Source organism: Myxocyprinus asiaticus, chromosome 7 (assembly GCF_019703515.2).
Source record: "Myxocyprinus asiaticus isolate MX2 ecotype Aquarium Trade chromosome 7, UBuf_Myxa_2, whole genome shotgun sequence".
In the NCBI taxonomy this organism is placed as follows: Eukaryota; Metazoa; Chordata; class Actinopteri; order Cypriniformes; family Catostomidae; genus Myxocyprinus; species Myxocyprinus asiaticus.
In genome coordinates, this window is record NC_059350.1 from 36,705,672 (window position 1) to 36,729,921 (window position 24,250).

At 37.7% G+C, this 24,250-nt stretch overlaps 1 protein-coding gene across 1 annotated transcript in view; it reads left to right on the forward strand.

The window, feature by feature from the left end:
- LOC127443353 (receptor-type tyrosine-protein phosphatase delta-like) overlaps positions 1-24,250 on the forward strand; it is a 97,804-nt gene that overhangs the window by 57,781 nt on the left and 15,773 nt on the right. Inside the window, exons 9-20 of the mRNA XM_051701853.1 lie at positions 4,424-4,534; positions 9,203-9,472; positions 11,018-11,599; positions 12,263-12,405; positions 12,497-12,638; positions 17,552-17,854; positions 18,229-18,422; positions 19,252-19,275; positions 19,442-19,559; positions 20,661-21,338; positions 21,777-21,874; positions 23,925-24,181. Of these exons, the coding sequence (XP_051557813.1) occupies positions 4,424-4,534; positions 9,203-9,472; positions 11,018-11,599; positions 12,263-12,405; positions 12,497-12,638; positions 17,552-17,854; positions 18,229-18,422; positions 19,252-19,275; positions 19,442-19,559; positions 20,661-21,338; positions 21,777-21,874; positions 23,925-24,181 (2,920 nt within the window). The remainder of the gene's footprint in view (positions 1-4,423; positions 4,535-9,202; positions 9,473-11,017; positions 11,600-12,262; positions 12,406-12,496; positions 12,639-17,551; positions 17,855-18,228; positions 18,423-19,251; positions 19,276-19,441; positions 19,560-20,660; positions 21,339-21,776; positions 21,875-23,924; positions 24,182-24,250) is intronic.

The following is a 24,250-nucleotide window of genomic DNA, read 5'->3' on the forward strand; positions in this document are numbered from 1 at the left end:
CACTTTGTCTTTTTCTCATTCTCCCTCGCTGCACTAACTCGTCTTTTCTTTAATCTCCCATCTGCTTTCATTCTCACACATCCAGGGGGTACGCCTATCCGAGGTAAGAGACTAAAGCTACCCAACGCATCTATCCTCACCTTATAACTCTCTCTTTCTCTCCTCTCTTTTCTTCTCTCTTTCCATCTCTCTCTCTCCATCATTGTTTTGACTAACCATGTCATTTTCAGAGAAAATTTGTTTATCATGCTTGATGTTTGTTTCTATCGTCATGATAAAACCACCTCCCTTTTACACAGATCTTATCTGAATGTATTTTCATGGTAAATTAAAATCAAAAAGACATTAATTTTTGTGATTTGATAAAAATCATTGGTGATCTCTACTTTTGGAACTAAAGGGAAAGAGGATTTACTCATGAAACCAGGGCTGTTACCACCATAGATATTGAGGGGGTCAGATTAATATTCAGATTAGTTGCAGTATTTTGATGACAGATTTGTAAAGACCCAAATGAAATCGTCGGATGGCACAGTTTTTTTCCTCTGTTAACATGTTTCTATTGAAACAAGAAATTAGGGCGGGACATATTGAAGGATTCATTCCTTTGTTTTTAAATAGCCAATGAGTGCAACAGTGCCCGCCCACTTTTTCAGCCGTTTTGGTTCCGGTAGTAATTTTCCAATTTATTTTTTCCATAGGGATTTCATAAAATCTTTCATAAAAGAGTTCTAAGTCATGAACCAAATCAACTAGCTCCGAATTAAATCATAATGTTACAAACTTTGATTTACAGCAAAAAAGAAAGTATTTGAAAATTAGAGAAAAGGATAAGTGCTCAATAATTAACATTTTTAATGAGGAAATGAGCTACAATTCCATTAAGCATTGCAAAAGATCGAATTAAAAACAATAGAAAAATTGTTAAACCTATTAATTTAAAGTTGTCGATTACAATTGTATAAATAATATATTTTAAAGAGCACCTATTATGGTTTGAGTCTGAGTTATTGACTCCCAAAAGAAAGAACCGATGCTGAACACCTGAAACGAGTCGTTAGTAATTCCAGACTTACTTCCTGTACTAACCTACATAATTTGGTAACAAAAAACCCGCCTCTGGTCTTCATTGGCTGCTCACGAACAGCTTTGACCTGCCCTCAAACACTACACTAAGCGGTAGACCAATCACAACAGACTTGGACATCTGACCAATCAGAGCAGAGTAGGCTCTCTGAAAGGAGGAGTTTAGAATGAATCCTTTAGAACGGATCATTGATCGAGTCGTTTTTGACACTGGGAAAAAAGGTAATGCTGCAATTTAAATTCTGAGCAAATTAAAGTGTTTTTTGACCTTGGATGCATGTAAATCTATTGTATGAGACCTTTAAAACAAAATTAGGCACGTTTAAAAACCATAATAGTTGCTCTTTAATTTTATTGCTAAATATTCAGATATATACAAATATAAAAGTAGTTTTAGAGTGTAAGGAGACTGACTCGATTGCGTAATTTACTCAAAAAATAGCTCTTTGCCTGAACTTGATTTAATCGTGGACAGTGGTTCAACGTGTTTAAAATTAGTTTTTTTTAACCTACAAATACTATGTAATCTCAACACAAACACTTTATGTAGAAAGGACCAAGTTGAATTGGGTAAACCCAACAAAATTAGACATCTTTTATTTCTTTATGTACTGACTAATAAAAGTGAATGTTAGCATGCTAAATACATGCTGGTTGGAAGCACTACAGAATGTATTTTAGTTACCATGGTTAGCACAACATTTGTTAAATGAATCAATTTCATGTGCAACGGTCCTTATCGTTAGCTCAAGCTCCACTCTTCACCATTACGGTAACCGCCAATACTCCAACATAACAGAAACTCTTCTACATCTCAACATAACAAAACATTAAACACTAACTAATATCCCCCTTTATATTCATCTTGCACAAAAACAAATAAAATAACACTTAATTTGAACATTTACTCTTATAGAGACACAAGCAGAGCGTGCTGGGAAATGGAAATCCCCTGCCCAGTTTTATCATTGCTACATTGCTACACCACAAAAAGTATTCATGTAGTCCCAACTCAAATGGATTAAGTAAACTTCCATTTTACACATTTAAATGGATAGAACACAGCAAAATCAAGTTGTGCAAAATGTTCTAGAATTGTGTTGCTTTAGTTCATTTTAATTAAGTAAAATGAACAAGCAGCAAAAATCCTCTTTTTTTATTTTAGTTTTCACAGCGTATAATGGGGGTGGGTGTTCGCTGCATGGCCTGTTTGGAACGCTTTGTGTGCCTCGATTCTCTGATTGGTGGATTGTTTCCCTCCAGGATAATGGGTAGTGTAGTTCTTTTCCGGAAATTCCCCTATTAAATACGATTATTTTTTTTAATTACTTTGAAGTAATTCAGACTGATGGCTTCAACTGAAGCATATACCAACGATTAACAACCTCGGAGATCATGGTAGGTCTGTCTTTAAAGGCTTTTAAGTTATCTTTAAAATATATTCACCTATGGAGAAAATGTATAGGATTTTTACTTTTAGAACCAGACTGTTGCGCTCTATAACCCTTGGTTTACATCACAGCTATTAATCATGGTTTGCTACTTGATATTGCAACTAAACAATACACTGCCACCAACGCAATCTCTCCATTTTAGGAGTTGGTAAACTTCAATTTCCTGAGGTCTTTACACTTTTATATTTAGTCACAGTTGCGTGAAACTGATTTAGGTAAAGGAAAAATAGCATAAATATCATTCCTTTAGTAGTAGTGGAGCAGATACGGTATCAGAGATGACTGATTTTTATTCAGCTAAATGATGAAGGTAAGAGATCAAATCAATGATTTTCAGAGCAATGTAGACAAATTCTGACTTTTCTTTTTTTAGTCTGTTATTTCAGTGACACTTTTTTCAAACTACTGCTGTCTTTTGTTGTTTTTCCAATGTTTTTTTTTTTTTTTTTATCCCTCTGTGGATCTTTTCACCTCTTTGTCCCTGTAATGAATAATTATAAAATTCTTCAGCATGAAATTCCTTACTGGATGTTAAAATTGGCTATATTTTTTATTTTGATGCCATTTTAATAATGAACTATATTTTTATATCTGATCTACAGGCAGTGTGGCATTTTAACTTTAGCTCTTTTTGGAGACATTTCTGTCTGTTTGTGTCTACACTCTTCAAATTTACACATTTCAATTTCATAACAAAATTCCATCAAATTGAATTGATACATTTTTTAATAATAAAATAATATTTTAAGTTTTATTAATTTAGTTAAACTAAACAATTAAATTAGCTACATTTTGTTATGAAATTGAAATGCTTAAATCCTAAAAATAGGCTAATTTTTTTTTTGTTTTTTTTGTTTTTTTTGAGTGATTTTCTGAATAATTAATGTTGGAATCACATTGTAGGAAGAGGCTGACTGTGCTTCTTTTTTCTCTTTGGCAAGGACAATTGCTTCAATTGTTTGCTTGTTTTGTTTTCTGACATTAAGGCAAGACTGTTTATTCTGTTTTTCTGTCTGGTAAATGATCCTCTCAGAAATGTTTCTCGACTCATCAGTTTTATTTTTATTACTCAGATTATTGATATGCTGTTTAACTCTCTTCAGTATAATTCTGTATTGATATTTAAATGCAAGCCAGTTTTTGTATAGGCATAGTTAAAAGGAATTATTTAGGTTCAATACAAGTTAAGCTGTAAATTTCCACATTCAGTTTGTAAAAGTAAACAAAAATCCTGCTAATGCACTTACTCAATAGTCTATGGGGCAAGGCAAGCTCCAGGGTAAAGTTAAAATACAGACTTAAACATGATATGTGTTAGCATGACACTATTGTGATGGAATTGCTTACTAACCTTGTCCTTCTAAAATAAAAAATCTTTCAACTTTATGGCTTGTAATGACCATTTAATGGTCCATGACCACGGTCGCACAATATGCACAAGGATACCAGAAATAGACACAACATACAGCTATCCAAAAAGTACTGTTTTCAAAGAGCAAACTCCAACCATTTACATCAGAATTTCAGAAACATAATTTAGTTTGCACTGCATAAATAGATGGAAGGACAATTTAGACCATTTTAAAGCTCAAATTACTCAAATGTTAGTATGGAGGAATTAATATATGACATTTTCTTAAATGAAAAAAGTTTCTGCTTTTAAATCAGAATGCCTTGCCCCACAGATTTCCATTGTAAATGCATACATACAGTTTTGTTTGTTTTTACAAAATTAGGGATGAAACCATTTCCCAGAACCCATATCCCAGAACATTCCTTTAACACAACTGAAAAGACAGATGAAACACTGTTGACAAAGCCTTTGAGTACTATGTGTGCCTTTGTTGTTTGTAAATGACCTGTATATGTGCGTGTGTATCCAGGTGCGCTTCAGATTGATCAGAGTAAAGAAACTGATCAGGGTAAATACGAGTGTGTCGCGACCAACAGTGAAGGAACGCGCTACTCAACACCAGCTAACCTTTACGTCAGAGGTACAGCTTTGAGCATCTCTCACTGATTTGGGTGCTGTACAATTAGAAATTAAGAGCTGGTAGAAGTTTACTAACCCATTCTTATGAATAGATACATTTCAAAGTCAATAGGTCTCATTCACAAATATTTACATACAAGTATGGGTGAAGAAAAATTTTCAACATTTAAATACGTACATAAATTTGTTCTTTCTTTGATCTAATGTTGATTATTTCAGATTATTCTAAATGAGGGAGTGTGTGTCCGCAGTTAGTAATTATGCACAACCTAGTTCATATTGAGAAGTTTTACATATTATTTTTGTTACTCAGAAATAAGTAAGACTCATTGCAGTATTACTAATGATAATACTGTATATACCGGTATAAAAAAATGGGCTTAAAGGGGTCATGAAGTGCTTTTTTTAAATAATTGTATATCTTCCCTGAGGTCCAATGATAATGTCATAAAAGTTTTTTTGCACCAAAACAGTCACAATTTAGTAATATATGATCGTTTCCACTCTCTTTTGGCCCTCTGTCTGCCTCCTTAAAACTTTAACATAAACGCCCACTGTTATGATTGGCTTACATCATGCAGCCCCTCAAATTCAGCAAACTCAATCGGAAGAGAATGAACCTCAACATTATAAAACAAAATCGCAGGGTTTACACATAACACACATTGGATCTGAATGTATTAAACTTTTCATCTCAAGCACATCTGTTAACACTCAGCACCATAAACTATCAAACAGTTATGGCACTTGAAATATTCATGAATGAATAGGTTTACCTACGTTTTTGAAGTGTTTTTAACTGCCCCATCCTTCAATAACAGTTCCTTTGCAGAGCTTGAATCATATTTTGACTATTCACAAGCAATCCATGCTGACATGAGCCGGAAAAAACTAACACATCATAGTCCAAAGAACGCTGAAATTATGCACAAACATACTGAAGGCACTGAGGTGCACATCGCCGGAAACACACCAAAACAGTTAAAGATGTCCATTGTCAACGATGTCCATTGTCAAAGACGCCCTATGTTTACATACACAAACAATTAAAAATAGCACAGATGTGCGTAAGAACGCGCCCATGATGCATTTGTGCTCAAAACATCAAGAGGCAGCAGCTGAATGACAGAGAATTGTTTCTCCCTTTCAGAGTTGTAACTTGACACCGCATCTTTTAAAAGCAGCGAGATACATGGCAGCAGTCAAAGAGTCTGTGTAGTTCATGATTATATACAAAATAATTTAAAATAGTCTAGATGGGTCCCCTTTGGTGTTATGTTAGGAATAGTTAGCCACACAAGGCCTCCCATCTTGACTTCAACTGCGCCAGTGGGCAGGGCCAGGAATGTGATGACGCATGTTGTGGGACTTATAAATACAAATGAGCAATGTTTTGTGACGTCACGAACAGACAGATTTCAAAACGAGAGGTTTCAGCAGGGTGGCAACTATAAATGCTTTTTTAGACTGGGGAGGAAGTTTTGAGTTCTGAAATGTACAGTTTTTAGACCTATATGTCTAAATATCAAAGAAAATTTGATTCTCCATTTCATGACCCCTTTAAATGTCATGCTTCTAAGGAAACTATGAGTTTGTGATTTTTGTATAGGAGTTGGTTCTAAATTTTATCCTTAATGTAAAAAAAAAAAAAAGCCCAAGTGAGAACTCCCGCATAAAAAATTTTCGCAAAGATTTTACGCACATTTGTGAATGAGACAAATGTGAAATAATGAATGAGACCCAATCTCTGTAATCTCTTCTGTCTGATCCGTCTGATTCTTTTAAGATGTTTCCCCGCTTAGATCATCTCCCTCTTAGTTTTTGTCATTGTTTGTTTATTTCTCCCCATTGGCTCATTTTTCACTGCCGGACTCATCTGTAGAGCTGAGAGATGGTAAGTGCTCTTCCTCAAAATATAAAATGCTCTGTGTTTCTTACTCTAATTTAAATCTTAGACCCTCACATCCACATAATCCTTCCCCTCCACCAGGATTGCCTCCCTCAGACAGTCTAACTCACTCTCCAGATCCTAATACTGCATATGTCATCTGACACTAATCCTCCATATTTCACCTGATCCTACTTAACTGCATTCCATAGCATCATGCTAATAGCTGGTTATACCATAGCAGTGATATGTACTCATTTGAACTGTGTGCTCATTTAAATAGTTAATGGCCCAAATTTATTCAAACATTCTTCATACTGGGATACTTGCTGTTACTGCAAAGTTACACTTACAAATGGTATATATTGTGCAACATTAGAAATGTGTCAATATTCAGTATATCTGCAGCACAATTTAAAAAATCTGACATCAAGCAGAAATTATAGCCTACTCTGATTTAGTTTTGGTGTAGATATGTTTATTTTTATTTCACAAGTTTTTGCACATAGTTTTTCTAAATACATTTTAATGGTATAAAATTAAGTAAAATCTGCTTAACTTTAAGACATAATATTGATTAAATTGAGTAAATTTAACTTAAAATTTTCAGTTTATACAGTAACTTTTACTTACAAATCTGATGTATATGGTACTTAAATAAACTTAGTCAAATGTAAATACAAAAATGTATGAACATTTCACATTTCACAATCATGTACTTTAGCACATGACATTAGGAAGCCTTCCACATGTAATCTATTAGACAACATCACCTTGCATTACTGGCAATAGAAACATGATACAGAGCTGCGCTCGCAGACCTCAACACTTGGTGCACAAAACAAGATGACGTAACATCAACAGATAATTTTTGTGATTATGAACTGTTTATTTTGAGTAGAAAATTTACTTCAGACTTCACAAAACAAGAAGTTACAAACTTAAAAATAAAAATGGTGTAAATAAACTTGCAAACAGTGAAACCATGCAAGTTTATTAATTATTCAGCTGGGAACACTAGCTTTGAAAAGTTAAGTAAAGTTTACTTATTTTATTTACCAGTGAAATTTACTCAAATTAGCTAATAAATATGACAAGGTTTTCTACTTTATTGATACATGATGGATTGATACATGACACACTGAAACAATCATAAATAAAATTAACTTTTAAGCTAGAGCATTCATTTTTACATGCGTGAATTGAGTACAAATGTAGAACTTGCTTAATATTTTCAAGTTCACACCTAAACTAACTTATTCCATGTAGAAAGTACTTAATCTTTTCTGCTATATTTACTTCACAACAAAATATTTTTTTCAGTGGTCTGATTTGTATCTATTAAGCAAAAAAAGAAAGAAATCAACTTAGATGAATCCTTTCATTTTTAAAGTATTTAAGCCACTAATATACTGTAATCAAAAATAGAGATTACTACAGGGTTATCTTATATATAGAACATTTTGGGGTTGAATTTCCAGCCTTTTTCAGCTATATTGTGATAAGTTACTTACAATTATCTTGTCATGTAGCATTTTGGTCATACCTCTCAGCCCTAATTTTCACTATTTGTTAATACAAGCAGGGGCCGGATTCACGAAACGTTCTTTAGAAGAACATTTTGTATTCCCAAATAAACCCTTAAGAAAGTTCTTATCTTTTTCTTAAGATTGTTCTTAAGAAAAATCGTAAGCATTCAAAGTCTCGAAAAAATTTGTTCTTAAATATCGTCGTAAATAACATCTTAAAGTTAGGATAACCTCACAATTGTCTTAAATTCTAAAAGGTAAGATGTTTAATGAATTAACTGAAGTTTTCATGTTGATTTATTTTGACCGAAAAATGTTTTTGACTGTTTTGTGTTTAATTATATTTTTATTTTCAGCTTGTAATCCATGTAAATGTTTTCACCAAATTCAAACAATAAATGTTGTTTTGAAGCTTCTTAGTGTGGTGACCAATCATGCATATTCAAACGGATGTGCTGCATATAGTTCTCTCTCTCTTTAGAGTTCATAGAAACACAATAATTATAACATTAGAAAGCTGAGACTTTCATTTTCACCCCCCATTCACATCCCTATCGGAGTTGGGCACAGCAGAGCCTCCGCCACCTTTTCCCATTTACCCGCCTCGTATTTTCCGACGTGATATTATTATCAAGCTTCCCAAGGAGAACTTTTTCCTTGCAGTAATTTCCTCAGCTCTCGTCTACTGAAGTTTTTGCTTCTTTTCTTTTACTCCATGTCAAATTAAAAGTTATCAAATGGTTAGCAGCAAGTAAATTCACCTTTGATGGTTAATGTCATTAAACTAACACATCTCACGCACTTTACATTAAAAAAAATTAGCGCGAGGTGCTTGCTACTTTAAAAAAACAAAAAGGTTAATAGATACATTTATCATCCTGTGTTGAAGTATTGAATTTTCTGTAGGCTATAAGACAAGGCAACTCCATGAGCACGCTGATCAGACAATGTCAAAGTCTGTCTTTTTATTCTTAAGAAAAAAATTATGATGTTTTTAAGAAAATATTTGAGAACTTCTTAAGAATTTTTCAAGAATTGCACTTAGGAATGTTCCTACGAACTTCTTATAATTTATCCTAAGAACTTTTTAAAAAAATGTCTTAAGAACATTTTCGTGAATCCGGCCCCAGATTCTTAATCTGCTGCCTACAGTATTTTGAGGAGCACCTTTACAAGGTACAGTGCTCTCTGTAGCATTAATAATGTATTTAGCATGAATTAATAAATGGCTCACTCTCTTTCACACCCTCAGTGCGTCGCATCCCTCCTCGCTTCTCAGTGCCACCGATGGATTATGAGATCATGCCAGGAGGCAGTGTGAATATCTCCTGTCAGGCTGTGGGCGTTCCCATGCCATATGTCAAATGGATGTTGGGAGCCGAGGATTTGACACCAGAAGATGACATGCCTATTGGGAGAAATGTTCTGGAACTCACAGATGTACGCCAGTCTGCCAACTATACCTGTGTGGCCATGTCTACGCTGGGAGTTATAGAAACTGTTGCACAGATAACAGTTAAAGGTACACTGAAGTAACCATATCAGACACTTTGAAGAGGAATGTCTTAACACCTAAAGATAGTTAAGAAAAAAAATACTATTGGTGAGTGTAATAATCATCCAGCTGGCATAGCAGTTATTACCTACTGTCTAATGATGTATGTTAGCTCATTATTAATGGTTGGCCAACATTAGTTTTTCAATGGGAGATGCCACCATCTAGAAAACAGGGTGGGTGATGGCTGATGTAGGCTTTGTTCCAAAGGCTTTGTGTAACAGATGTAGTCTGCGTTGTGTGCTAGATGGATTAAATAGACTCTAGACATCTCTGAACGCATCTCGAGTCCAGCGTTTTGTATATCCATGGCTTCGAATATGGCTAAAATGAGGTTTCTTTGAAGGCAGCATAGTCATGATGCCTTAAAATGCTGCCTGCATAAGCAGATCACTAGGTTTTTGAATAAAACCAAATTGCAATATATTGTATATATGGTATCATGTGATTTAATGATTGCTTATGAGATGAACACAAAATTGCTGAAATCAAATGAATTTTTTTTTTTACATAATTCTATTCAAAATTCACTTAACAAATTTAGGAACTGACCCGAGAGGGAGGTAGCACTTCTGTTAATTAGCAAGCAGCCACTATTATCGTCTGATGCTGATAATCTAATAAGCTGAAAAACCCTAATAAGTTGACTCTACACATTTGATTGAGTAAATGCGCTTCCTCAATTGAATTGAGTAATGGCTTCTTCAAAACGTATGTAATTAAGTTCAGTAATCTTGGTGTTCATGTAGAATAAACCTAAGTATTTAGGTTAAGTTAACTAGACTTAACTCAGATTTGCTATTTAAATATTGTTGTTTCTATTTAATATAATTTATTACATTTAGATCAAACAATAGCACAGCTCAAATAAATATCATAACTGATTCTTGGTCAGTTATTTAATAAACTTAATTCTCCAAAGAAATGCATATATACCTGGACTTTAAATGCACATGCACAAAAGAGAATTAGAGTCAACAGGGTTCAACTTGACCAAATGGGACACTCATCACACGAAACAACTATTTGCAACAAAACAACATTAAAAATACTACAAAAGAGCAAAAACCTCTATTAAGTCTTAATGACAACTATTTAAATGCCCCCATAACTTCCCATTGACCAAGGAAACAAAATTAATAATTCATAATGTGCAAAGCATTATGGGTTTTCCCCATAGCCTCAATTTGGTACTCAAAAGTTTGAGTTATTAACACTTAAAATCTGAAGTCTATGGATTTTTAAGATAAATCAGTTCAATGAACTTAAATATTTGAGTTATGAGTCCAAAACCTGACATTTCAAGTAATACATAATTCAGACAACTTGATATTTCCAGTAATGATAACTTTAGGGTTTACAGTGTAGAAAAGTCCTAATATCGGCTGATTAATTGATCATGGCGATATGTCAATATACTGAATCACCACACATCATTCTCTTATATACTGTAATTTTCTGTCCTTTGTTCATTTTCCTTCTATCTGTGTATCTCCTCCTTTGGCCCCACAGCCCTTCCCAATCCTCCAGGAACACCAGTTGTAATGGAGCGATCTGCCACCAGTATTACTCTCATGTGGGACAGTGGGAATCCCCTTCCTGTTTCCTATTACATCATTCAGTATAGTCCCACCTCTTCTAGTGACATCTTTAAAGAAATTGATGCCATAGCAACAACTCGATATAGTGTGGGTGGACTCAGCCCCTACTCGCACTACCATTTCCGGGTCGTGGCGGTGAATTCAATAGGCCGTGGTCCACCAAGTCAGACGGTGGAAACCCGCACAGCCGAACAGGCACCTAGTTCCCCTCCTCGCCGTGTCAGAGGTCGCATGCTGAGTGGTTCCACAGCAATGGTGCAGTGGGAGGAGCCAGAGGAAGCCAATGGGCAGGTGGTTGGTTATAGGGTGTATTACACGTCGGATCCATCACTTCCTGTGAGCCAATGGGAGAAGGAAATGGTTCGCGGGGTTAATTTTTTGAACATACGGGACCTGACACCCAACAAAACCTATTATATTAGAGTGCTCGCCTTCACTGCTGTGGGAGATGGACCTCTCTCCAGCGACCTACACATCATCGCGAAGACAGGAGGTGTGCAGAATGTGATGTTTGGATTATTTTATAGATTTTAAAGGTGCACTGAGTTGCTGTCATCTTGGGCTATGGTTACCAATAACATTGTAGAAATGTGCTATTTGCAGTCAGACCTGATTAATTTGTTTCCATGAGTGAATGTGTCTGATAATAGGTCTACCTATTTGGTATTTGGATGGTAATGTGATCTCAACATGAAAGCCCACATGAGGCAGCTCAACTCCGTGTAGAATAAAAAAATGCTTTTATTAGACAACTCTGCCCTGCAGAGGCAAAATGCAGTTACTACACACTTTGTCAAAATTGAGATATGACCGAAATGGTGTCTCTTAGACTATGATGTGTCTTGTAACAGCTAATTGAACTCCAGATCCAGAGAAAACAAAATGGGACTATTTAATAATCTACAGGATAAAACAAATTTGAAGCCATTTATCTCAGTTTTAGTTTTGGTGTTTTGGCTTTGTAGGGCAGTACTGATGTGACAGGATTCTTCATCTAATGTAAATTTACACGGTTAAGCATTTTTTGAATAGTACTACAGTATATATTGCTTAATGTGTAATTTTTTTTTCTTAATGAGTGCTGCCATATTGCAGCTGGTTTGTTTCTGTTGCATCATTATATAAGCATCATCTTTCTGCCTCCACTCCCTTCTAGTTCCATCCCAGCCCACTGAACTGAAGGCAGAGGTGAAATCAGAGACAAGTATTCTTCTGTCGTGGATCCCTCCAGCTCACAGTGGCACAGATGCCATCACTGGCTATGAGCTCATATACAGGCTTGGAGATCAGCCAGAGCAGGTACACACAGACACACACAGACACACGTTTACATTTTGTAATGTGTTGCTAAGTGATAATTAGTCTAAACGTCTCTGTGTCTCTCCTCCAGAAATTAACATTTGATCCAAGCTCCAGTTATCTGTTGAAGAATCTGAAGCCATTTTCCACCTACATATTCCAGCTAGCAGCACGTAGTAAACATGGCCTGGGGGCATTCACCAGTGAAATCACAGTTCAGACTCCACAAACTCGTATGTACTGTTTGAACTTTCATATAAAGCAGACACAAAAAGTCTTCTTGTTGCTGAAAAGACCAGGGGTGCGTTTGCCAAAAGCATCGTTGGCCAACTATGGTCATAAGCTCCATCATTACCACCATAGTTCACCAATTTGGTGATTCCCGAAACCGTAGTTCCAATGAACAACTGTAAACAGCATCGTAAAATTGTGTGGATTGAGCTACAGCTCTCCACCTATGGTTGGAAGCATAGTTTCTTGTTAGTTTGTTGTTTGGACATCATTTGACTTCGCTGAGGTTTCTATATATTTTATTCCATATATATCTTTCATTCTGTCAAGACTTTGACCACGTTTACATGCATTTAAGAAAATGATTTATTCCGAGGTAAACGCGAGTACAGATGTTTAAGGGATTAAAGGCGAAAACGCTTTATCACACAAGGTTTCTATCAGAGAACACAGCTTTTATGTGTTTATGTTAACACAGAAGTGCCATTAATATGTTTTTGGAGAGTGCGCATGTGCATATGCGCAAGTGCGTCAGGGGAACACCAGAGTCTAATATAGAGGGAAATCCCTCTATTGCAGCGCAACGCATCTGTCTCATTACAATGTGCACGCAGCTTTCGTGTCTTCAGCAGCTTTCTCGCATTAAATGGCTGTCTGGTGTACGTGTAAATGAGCTTATTATAATTTAATATTTGCAGAAGTTATTACTCCACCTCCTGAGTAACGTCATTAATGACAGCTCAACCAATGTGGTTCGAATGATGTGCAACATAGTTACTGTGGTTTTGGGAAACAGTCGTGACTAGCTAGTTAATTTCTCCAACGATGCATCATACTATGGTGGTTACACAGTGAGTTACGTCTTTGTATGGGAAACGCACCCCAGTATGGCTGATCACCAGCATGTGTTGTGTTTTGGGTGCTGGTGTCCACAACAGAGGCCTCTACCATGAAGCTAGTTTTACAAACTCAGGGTTACAGGATTGGTTTCGAGTTGACAAAACCACACCAATCCATTCAGGCTTAATTTGTACCATGATGCTGCTCATCAACTTTCTCTGTCAACTCAGGCTTTGATCTTGAGATTAAGATTAGTTCACACGCGCATGCACATGAATGAGCAACGTTTGCAACGAACAGCATATCGTGTGAAACATGGAGAGACAGAGATTTACCTCTCTGCTGAAGGCCGATAATTATGAAAATATGAAGAATTTTAATATATTTAAACAGCACAACAAGAGATTGTTATAAAAATGTGAAAAATGTAAATGCATTTACACTGCACAAGGATCACTGTACAATTATGAAGAAATTAAAGACATTTACACAGTAAGAAGAAACACCGTGGCTGATGCGAGAGCTCAAGAGGACTGCTGGAAACAAATTCTGAATATAATAAAAATATCAAACAGCTGATATATCAATGCGTAAGTAAATTTATATAGGTCCACAACAACAACAACACAGGCTTATTAATTTTAAAAGCTTAAAAACTTTATATATAAAAAAAAAGCTTTTGTATTCATTTAAATTGAAAGCTTAATATAATTTAATACTATTACAAATTCATATAGGCTGCTACTGAATAATTATAAAGTGAGCACTCGGAATAATGTATGCAATAATCGGTATGCAATTATAAGATGTATTTGTTCTTTTTTTAAGACGTATTTTGTGTACCACTTACAGTTGTGCTCAAAAGTTTGCATACCCTTGGAGAATTTGTAATATATGTACCATTTTTAAAGAAAACATGAGTGAGCAGGCACAACACATTTCTTTTATTTCTTATGGGATTCATATTCAACTATAGGTTATAACAGAATGGCACAATCATAAAACAAATCATGGCAACAAAGAAAAAAATGAAATGACCCCTGTTCAAAAGTCTGCATACCCTTAGTTCTTAATACTGTGTATTGCCCCCTTTAGCATCAATGACAGTGTGCAGTCTTTTGTATTAGTTGTCTATGAGGCCTCAAATTCTTGCAGGTGGTATAGCTGCCCATTCGTCATGCAAAGTCTTTGGTCGTCTTGCATGAACCACACGTTTGAGATCTCCCCAGAGTGGCTCGATGATATTAAGGTCAAGAGACTGTGATGGCCACTCTAGAACCTTCACCTTTTTCTGCTGTAACCACTGGAGGGTCAACTTGGCCTTGTACTTAGGGTCATTGTCGTGCTGGAAAGTCCCAGAGAGTCCCATGCGCAGCTTTCGTGCAGAAGAATGCAAATTGTCTGCCAGTATTTTCTGATAATATGCTGCATTCATCTTGCCATCAATTTTCACAAGATTCCCCGTGCCTTTAGAGCTCACACACCCCCAAAACATCAGTGAGCCACCACCATGCTTCACAGTGGGGATGGTATTCTTTTAGGCCTTGTTGACCCCTCTCCAAATGTAGTGCTTATGGTTGTGACCATAAAGCTCTATCTTGGTCTCGTCACTCCAAATTACAGTGTGCCAGAAGCTGTGAGGCGTGTCAAGGTGTTGTCGGGCATATTGTAACTGGGCTTTTTTGTGGCATTGGTACAGTAAAGGCTTCTTTCTGAAAACTCGACCATGCAGCTCATTTTTGTTCAAGTATAGTCGTATTGTGCTCCTTGAAACAACCACACCGTCTTTTTCCAGAGCAGCCTGTATTTCTCCTGAGGTTACCTGTGGTTTTTCTTTGTATCCCGAACAATTCTTGTGGCAGTTGTGGCTGAAATCTTTCTTGGTCTTCCTGACCTTGGCTTGATATCAAGAGATCCCAGAATTTTCCACTTCTTAATAAGTGATTGAACTGGCATTTTCAAGGCTTTGGATATCTTTTTATGTCCTTTATAAAGTTCCATTACCTTGTTACCCAGGTCTTTTGACAGTTCTTTTCTGCTCCCCATGGCTCAGTATCTAGCCTGCTCAGTGCATCCATGTGAGAGCTAACAAACTCATTGACTATTTATACACAGACACTAATTGCAATTTAAAAAGCCACAGGTGTGGGAAATTAACCTTTAATTGCCAATTAAACCCGTATGTGTCACCTTGTGCGTCTGTAACAAGGCCAAACATTCAAGGGTATGTAAACTTTTGATCAGGGCCATTTGGGTGATTTCTGTTATCATTATGATTTAAAAAGGAGCCAAACAACTATGTGATGATGAATAGCTTCATATGATCACTATTCTTAAATAAAAGACAGTTTTTTTGCATGATCAGGCATATTTTCAAAATCAATGCCAAAATTTCACAATTTATGCCAGGGTATGCAAACTTTTGAGCACAACTGTATATTGAACTTCAAGTGAAATACCGTATGATCATCTCCAGTCCATGAATGTAGCGGCTTGTATGGCATTTTTCCCTTTCTACAGCCATCTTGTGGAGTGATTAAGCTTTTAATATTTTGGAATCAATCATTATTGTCAGGTATTATATCATCTTACCATCTTACTAGCTGTTTTATAAATAATAAATATAATATTATATTATCTTTATATTTTCATATATATATTATATTTTATGGCTAGAGTAGGTAAATGAAAAACAATTATAGTGTATTTAAATATGTTACAAGACTCCATCTGCCGAAAATCTATATTTAGACTCTCAAATAAATCTTTTATCATGAAGAGTCGATTTTGTGGATTTCTAAGATTCTTTCTGTAAAGTGTGCTTTAAGAGACACTGGGAAGTGACTTCATTGCGTCGCAGATGTTACTTTACTCACAGCTGATTGGTTCAGTATCTGTTAGTGATCTGTTTCCCAGAACAAAACCTACTACTGAGCAGGTTAGTCATGGTGTATAAATTACTATGGCAATGTAAAGGCTGACCTGCTTTTATGGTATCTAAATCCCAAGGCTGACGCAAGCTAAACTAAAAGTTAACTGGCTTGCCACCTAAACTGCCTTCATGGTACAGCCCCCAGGCTTCTTTACTAACTTCACCAGAAAGCCCATATTGGCCACATTAAAGGTGCTGTAAGTGATTTTTTTTTTCTGAGTGTCTTTGGAGTGCGGGGTTTTGGAAAGAGGGGGCATGGCTAAATCAACGGCTAGTCTGTTGGAAGTTCCAGAATTGCTAAAATCACTTACAGCACCTTTAACTTCAAAAGCAAAGTTTTGTATCTTAAACCAGCCTGAACCAGCTAGGAAATTCTTGCAGCCCCTAGCTGGTATTTTCCACATGGTCAACGCTAGTGTTGGGGAATATACATTGAAACTGTTGCTTAACTTCCCAAGCTGCAAGCTACTCTTGATTTAAAGACGTTAACCTACAGACAAGCTATCCTTTTAAAATGTAATTAGTTACGAACAAGTTACTAAGAAAAAAGTAACTACATTGAAGCTATTTGAGGGCAATATCTGGGACTCAAAATAATTGGTGAATCAAATTAAATTAATTAAAATGTGCTGTCCAAATTAACTGCTCCGCTAAAATGAATCAGGGAGTGGAAGATTTTAGAAGAGTGCATTTGTATACTCCCCAACACTGGTCCACAATTACAACACACAGTGGTTTGCTTTTGGTGATGTCATATTTCCTATCTATCACTGAAAGTCATAGATGTAGATTTGTTGGATGGATTAAGAGTAAATAGCAGGTGAGAGCATTAGACACTCAATAAAAGCACCTTGAAAGAGTCAAACAGGTATGTTTAATGTTGAATATACTGTATGTTTGTTTGTTTCAGTTCAGTTCAAACACATCTGATTTCTGTGTAAAATGTCTTTATTTTTATTTTATCTGTCTGTGACAACATCATTTTATGACAGCAGTATTTTACGTGTGGTCTGTTTTCATTTTATGTCTTTTTGTCTTTCTCTGATTTCCTTTCCGCACATTATCTACGCTAACACTAAAACTAATCACTGATGCCTTAACACACACAATTAAACTGTCCCACTTCTCAAACCACCCAATCAGAGTCCATACCCCTCCCCCAGAAGGTCACATGCATAAGCCCCTCCTCCACAAGTCTGTTGGTCAACTGGGCTCCACCCCTCACGGCTGACAATGGAATCATAACCGGATACTCCATCCGCTATGTGGCCGTGGAATGGGAAAAAGACCCCGTACAAAGGATCACAGACATCCCATCCAACTGTTTTCGGTACCGGATAGAGGGACTGAAGAAAGGGACCTTGTACTCTGTTACTGTCGCTACCCACACAGATGCCGGTCAAGGGCCAGAGAGCCTGCCGGTATTGGTCCTCACTGAGGAAGACGGTATGTTTCTATGGCCGTGCCTTTATCTGGCCCTTGACCAAGTTGAACATCTTCTTCCTTAACCTACCAAAGACACATTTGTCCTCCCGACCCTTTTCGCCTAAGTGGTTGCAATGTTCCTGACTTTACCCAAGTTCCTCTTTGGATTGCCTTTGTTCTTTATAGATTTTTATTGTTCACCATGGTTATCACATGGACAGGTCTCTTTCCATAACATTTATTTATAAAAAGGGTTTACCGAACCATTTATCAAGATAAATGAACCATACCCCGACACCATACCTCTTTTCCTCTCCTTTTCTTACCATCTCCTGTGAGCTGGAACGAATGTTCAGCTGTGATTACATGTCCTTTATACTAAAATGCCCCTTCAGTGCCCAGCACACCTCCGCGGGGCGTGGATGTGGTGGTCTTAAACGCCACCTCTGCCAGAGTGTCATGGAGACCTCCAGTTGCTGAGCGACAGCATGGAAAGATCCGTGGTTACCAGGTGACATATGTCAGACGCACAGCAGCTGAGAGAACAGGCCCTCCCAGAATCAAGGAACTCCTACTAAGAGACTCACAGGTAGGAGACAACATCCACTGACACTGATCCACATACTTCTCAAGTCATTTTGTCTTTATAGCCTTATTTGGATATTTGGCATTTATCTTTGTCTAGTTGTTCCCAATTTAAAGATAAATGCCCTAAATTCATATCCGCAAAAATTCAAGGACTTTTTCCTTTGCAACAACAGCATATTGTATTCATACTCAAGAAATACAGTGCAGATCCCAACTATCTCTTGATCTGGATGAGTTGTTTGTTTGGCTGTGATTAGAGTTCTTAGCTTGTCTAATGCTATTTAAATGGACTTTAATTTCTCTTTAATCGCCATACAACATCGTTGTCTGGTAATTAACCGCCTGCTAAGACAGAAGCTCTGATAACCATCTCAGAGACTAAAAGCCTGTATACCCCCATGTAATCGTTCCAGTAAAACTTTCACACTAATTATTCTCAGTTGAACATTATTGTTTTGTTGTAAGTAATCAAATTTAGTCTCAGCATTTACATTACATAGCATAAGGAATCACATTTTGCTTAATCTTTTGAGATAAAAGAGTTCATTGTACAATGAAAATGTACCATAACTTCTAGAAATAAAAACATCCCCCACAGTAAATAAAGACCATCTTCTTTATATAAAGACTTCTAAGGGTTAGAGAGGGTGAAAAAATGGTCATAATAACTAAATAATGTTATGTATAACTATAAGTGGACATAAGAAAATAAAATTTATATTATAAAAATATAAAATTGCTTTTATATATAATTAATTGCAATCATTTTGTAAAAATGTATGGCATCACCCCCTTAAATTTTACTTTATGTTTTTTCTTAAATGTCGCAGCCACGGAATGATTCCCAACAATATGTGAGTATGTACTCTAAACATGAAAATAATTTAATTTCTCTGTCCATAAATATTAATTACATTTTTAGTTTAGCAATTCAGCAATTTATATAATTATAAATTACCATATGGTTTGATTGTATTTTGTGTATTAGGATTTTAGCAAGGTGTATATCTGTATATTTAGGAGCTGATTTTGTCTGATTTGTGGCCAAACACTGAATACTCTGTGGCTGTGGCTGCGTTCACCTCAAAAGGCGACGGAGCAAAGAGCAAAGCTACCGTCATCAGAACTAAACCCTCATGTGTGTACACACCCCAAAATGCACAAACATTTATGCACTACTATACACACTTGCTGTTAACTTTATCTCAAGTTTAAAGGTGCTGTACGCATTTTTTTTAAATACCACACGTAAATTGTCCCTACATTCTGACAGATATCACTGAAATAGGTGTCCTAAGAAATCACATATGTCTCTGTGACAGCCCTAGCCTCCGCAAACTGCAAAAATGTGTTTAATATTGCAAGATATTAATGCTCTAACACTTTATTTATTTATTTTAAAGAAAGAAAAATCTAGGAAGAATTTATTAAAATAATCCAGTCATAGTATGTTATGGATTTTCCTGTTTGAGCTGCGTGAACTGAAAGAGCTAAGCACATTCACATTCACAAACTTTACTAGCAGGTTAATTACCTCACTCAAACAAATCCTGAATATGTGACATTAATGAGATATATACACAAAATAAACATAATATTACATTTCATCTTCACAGACAACCAAGCGAATGAACAGGTGAACTTCCAAAGTAAATTATACTTCAGTATATACATTATATGCTATTATTTCAGGAGCTCAGGTTTTCTCGTGTTGTTTAATCATAAATATTAAACATATTAATCTTTAATGTTCAAATAATTGTAAATAGTTTTCAAAATCTTTGAATATTTGGTTAGTTTGTTCTGTTACAGTTTGATACACATTTTTGCCATTTTGCACATTATCGTGATATTTTTGTTAACTAAAATTATATGCCATTTAAGTCTGAGTAAAATTTACATATGTGCCCCAAAGGGGTGCGTGTGAGCACCCTTCAGTATCATAAAATGACATAAGGGAAGCCCTACGGTCTTGTGGACTTCATAAATGTGGACTTTACAGACACATGCAAATGTTGGCCATTGCAAGTCCACAATACGACAAATACACATTAAGTGTGCCATTTAGGACAGAGCATAAGTCTAAGAGCAAAACGGCAGAAATAATTTATAACACCTTAACCATAAAAGCAAGTGTTTCTCTCTCAACACCCCAATATATTATGACACAGATACAGCTTTACATATTCAGTCTTGATCACTACAATATTACAGTGCTCCACTGTTCTCTGCTTCACAGTGCCAGGTATGCCCCTTCTGACAGTGGAGTCATCAGAGGATGGCACTGCTCTGCTGAACTGGCAGCCTCCTCCTGCTGGTTTGTACCCTGTGCTGGGCTACAGGCTCTCATACGGCCGGGCTGACCCCACCTCAGACTCCTTCATGGTTCTGGAGCTTGATGCTGACACACGCACCTACACCGTCTCGTCCCTGAGTGCTGGGATTCTGTATGTGTTCCGTCTCGCAGCCCGTAGTGTGTGGGGTTATGGTTCAAGTTCTCAGGTCACACTTTTATCCCCAAGCATGGTGGAAACAACCTCAGAGAACACTATAACCATCCCAGGCACAACAGAAGGTCACTTTGATGTTGCAGAGAGGTCTCAAAACGCAAGCATTCCAGAAACCGTTCTGTCTTTGGCTAATTTAACTGCTGTAAGCATTAACTCCACATCTGTGATTCTGAGATGGGAGCGACCAGGAAGTATCAAGTGGATCCATGGTTACCGCGTGTGGTTTGCTGTCAGCTATAGTAATGGCACAGACATTGCCATGGAATCTGATGTTACAGAGCCCACAGTGATTCTTACCGGCCTCAGGGCAAATACTGAGTATGTGGCGAGAGTGTGCATGCTTAGCAAACATGGCTCTGGGCCTTATAGTCTCCCTATATCCATCAGAACACAACCAACACAGGAAGGTAGGACACATGCATATCATCACAGTCAAGGCACCCTTCCCAAACAAACCACCACATTCTCTTTTCTTTGGAAAGATGTACACACCGATTGTCAGTTTCTCTGTTTAGATGTCATCATTTCTGTCTATCTGTGTTAGTCTCAGTTTCTTGTTTGGTAACATCCACTAAGGGCAGATAAAAGGTGAGAAATCTTTCTTTAAATGAGTCTAGATGAAAATCGAGTGCTCCATAATCACATTAGACAGCTGTATTAAAGGTGAGCTCTTGGACACAAAGGAAAAGCTCTTGTCAGCTCTCGGAAAAAAAGAGTGACTAGCTCTCTTTTCTCCGATGTGCTCTTTTCAAATGGGATTGCTTGAAGCAAAATGTTCTGCTCAGGTGAGCTAATGTATTGCTGCATGATTGTTTATGTGTTTATCTCTGGTTTTTCTCTAATAGTTTTTGCAGTGAACTTCAAAGTCAAAGCTGCTATGAAGAGCTCGGTGCTGCTGACCTGGGAGTCACGAACCACCAGTAATAAAGCACAGTCTCTCACTGTAAGAACGGCAAAACACTTTACTGTGTGTGTGTGTGTGTGTGTGTGTGTGTGTGTGTGTGTGTGTGTGTGTGTGTGTGTGTGTGTGTGTCAGAGTCTTGATCTTGTATTTTTTGGCTCCTCTCAAGACCACGTAAACATGGCCTTGGTCTGGGTCTCATAAATTGCTGTTTTGTTCTGGGTCTTAAAACATAAAGTGTTGGCCTGGGTCTCATATCTCGTTGACTTGTTCTTGGCCTTAAAATGTAAAATCTTGGTCTGGATCTGGGTTTCAGCTTAAGGTCTCAGACAAGACCACAGTCTATTTCCAGCATACTAATGGTGATAATTACCTCAATCATTTTGAGAATTTGCTAAAATTTCTTTGAAAAACTGCATTGGCAGTCAAGATGAATGCTGCAATACATTCATTTTACTTCATAAAAATGCACAGCCTGTTTCATGGACTGACAGATCTTGGTCTAGTTCTGGATATTGGGGTTTGGCCTTGGTCTGGTTCAGGGTCTTGGGGTTTGGTCTTGGTCTGGATCAGGTCCTTGAAGGGTCTAGGCTTGGTCTGGGTCTGAGGGGTCTAGCCTAGGTTAGGGTATGGATCTTAGGGGGTCTGGTATTGGTCTTGATCTGGGTCTTAGGGGGTCTGGTACTGGTCTGGGTCTAGGTCTTATGGGGTATGGTATTGGTCTGGGTCTAAGGGGTTTGGTATTGGTCTCAATCTGGACTTTAGCGGGTCTGGTATTTGTCTGGGACTTAGGGGGTCTGGGTTTGTTCTGGGTCGTAGGGGGTCTGGTATTGGTCTGGATCTAGGCCTTATGGGATCTGGTGTTGGTCTACATCTGGGTCTTAGGGGGTATGGTATTGGTCTGGATCAGGGCCTTAGGGGGTCTGATTTTGGTCTGGATCTGGGCATTTGGAGGTCTGGTACTGGTCTGAGTCTTAGGGGGTCTGGTGTTGGTCTGCATCTGGGTCTCAGGGGGCATGGTATTGGTCTGGATCAGGGCCTTAGGGGGTCTGGTATTGGACTAGATCTGGGCCTTAGGGGGTCTGGTGTTGGTCTTCATCTGGGTCTTAGGGGGTCTGGTATTGGTCTGGGTCTGGGCCTTAGGGATCTGGTGTTGGTCTGCATCTGGTTTTTAGGGGGTATGGTATTGGTTTGAGTCTGGGTCTTAAGGGGTCGTATATTGGTCTGGGTCTTAGGGGGTCTGGTGTAGGTCTGCATCTGGTTCTTAGGGGGTACGGTATTGATATGAGTCTGGGTCTTAAGGGGTCTGATATTGGTCTGGGCCTTAGGGGGTCTGGTGTAGGTCTGCATCTGGTTCTTAGGGGGTACGGTATTGATATGAGTCTGGGTCTTAAGGGGTCTGATATTGGTCTGGGCCTTAGGGGGTCTGGTATTGTTCTGGGTCTTAGGGGGTCTGTTATTGGTCTGGCTCTGGGCCTTAGGGGTTCTGGTATTGATCTGGTTCTTTGGGGGTCTGGTGTTGGTCTTGACCTGGGTATTAGGGAGTCTGGTATTGGTCTGGATCTGGGCTTTAGGGGTCTGATATTGGTCTGGGTCTTAGAGGGTTGGTCTGCATCTGGGTCTTAGGAGGTATGGTACTGGTCTGGATCTGGGGCTTAGGAGGTCTGGTATTAGTCTAGGTCTGGGCCTTCGGGGGTCTGGTATTGGTCTGCATCTGGTTCTTAGGTATTGGTCTGGGTCTTAGGGGCCTGATATTGGTCTGGACCTGGGTCTTAGGGAGTCTGGTATTGGTTTGAGTTTAAGGGGTCTGGTAAGGGTCCGGATCTTGATCTTGGAGGGTTTAGTCTTGACTCCATCTCTGAAGTGTGTGTGTGTATTTTTCCTTCCTTTTAATACAGTGTATAGAGATGGAATTGTATATGACATGTGTTTGTATGACTTTGTGAGTGTGTGTAAGCATCCATATAAGGTGTCAGTCTTAATCTCTTTCTACTATCCCCAAGTTTGTGTGTCACAATATGTTGACAGTTTGTTCTGGAGAAGTGTGCATTTGTAGTTTATTTAATACTGTTTCATTCTCTGTTGCTTTTAGATTTCATATGGTGATGGTGAGAGTGTGGAGGTGGATGGGCGGCTCGGCCAGAAGTTGGTCACTAAGCTAAAGCCTCAGTCTGTCTACACCTTCCTGTTAACCAGTAAAGCTGACAGCACTGGTGGCTTGCAGCACCGTGCGGACGCCATGACGGCTCCAAATCTGCTGACCAGGAAACCTCAGCTGCTGGACAAGACCAGCACACAGAGCATTGCAACACTGCAGCTGCCAGCTGTCCAGGGACAGGCTAATGTTAGGTCAGTAAAGCACTCATTAATACATCCACACTGAGTAAACCTCTACACACACATTTACTGTACACAGCT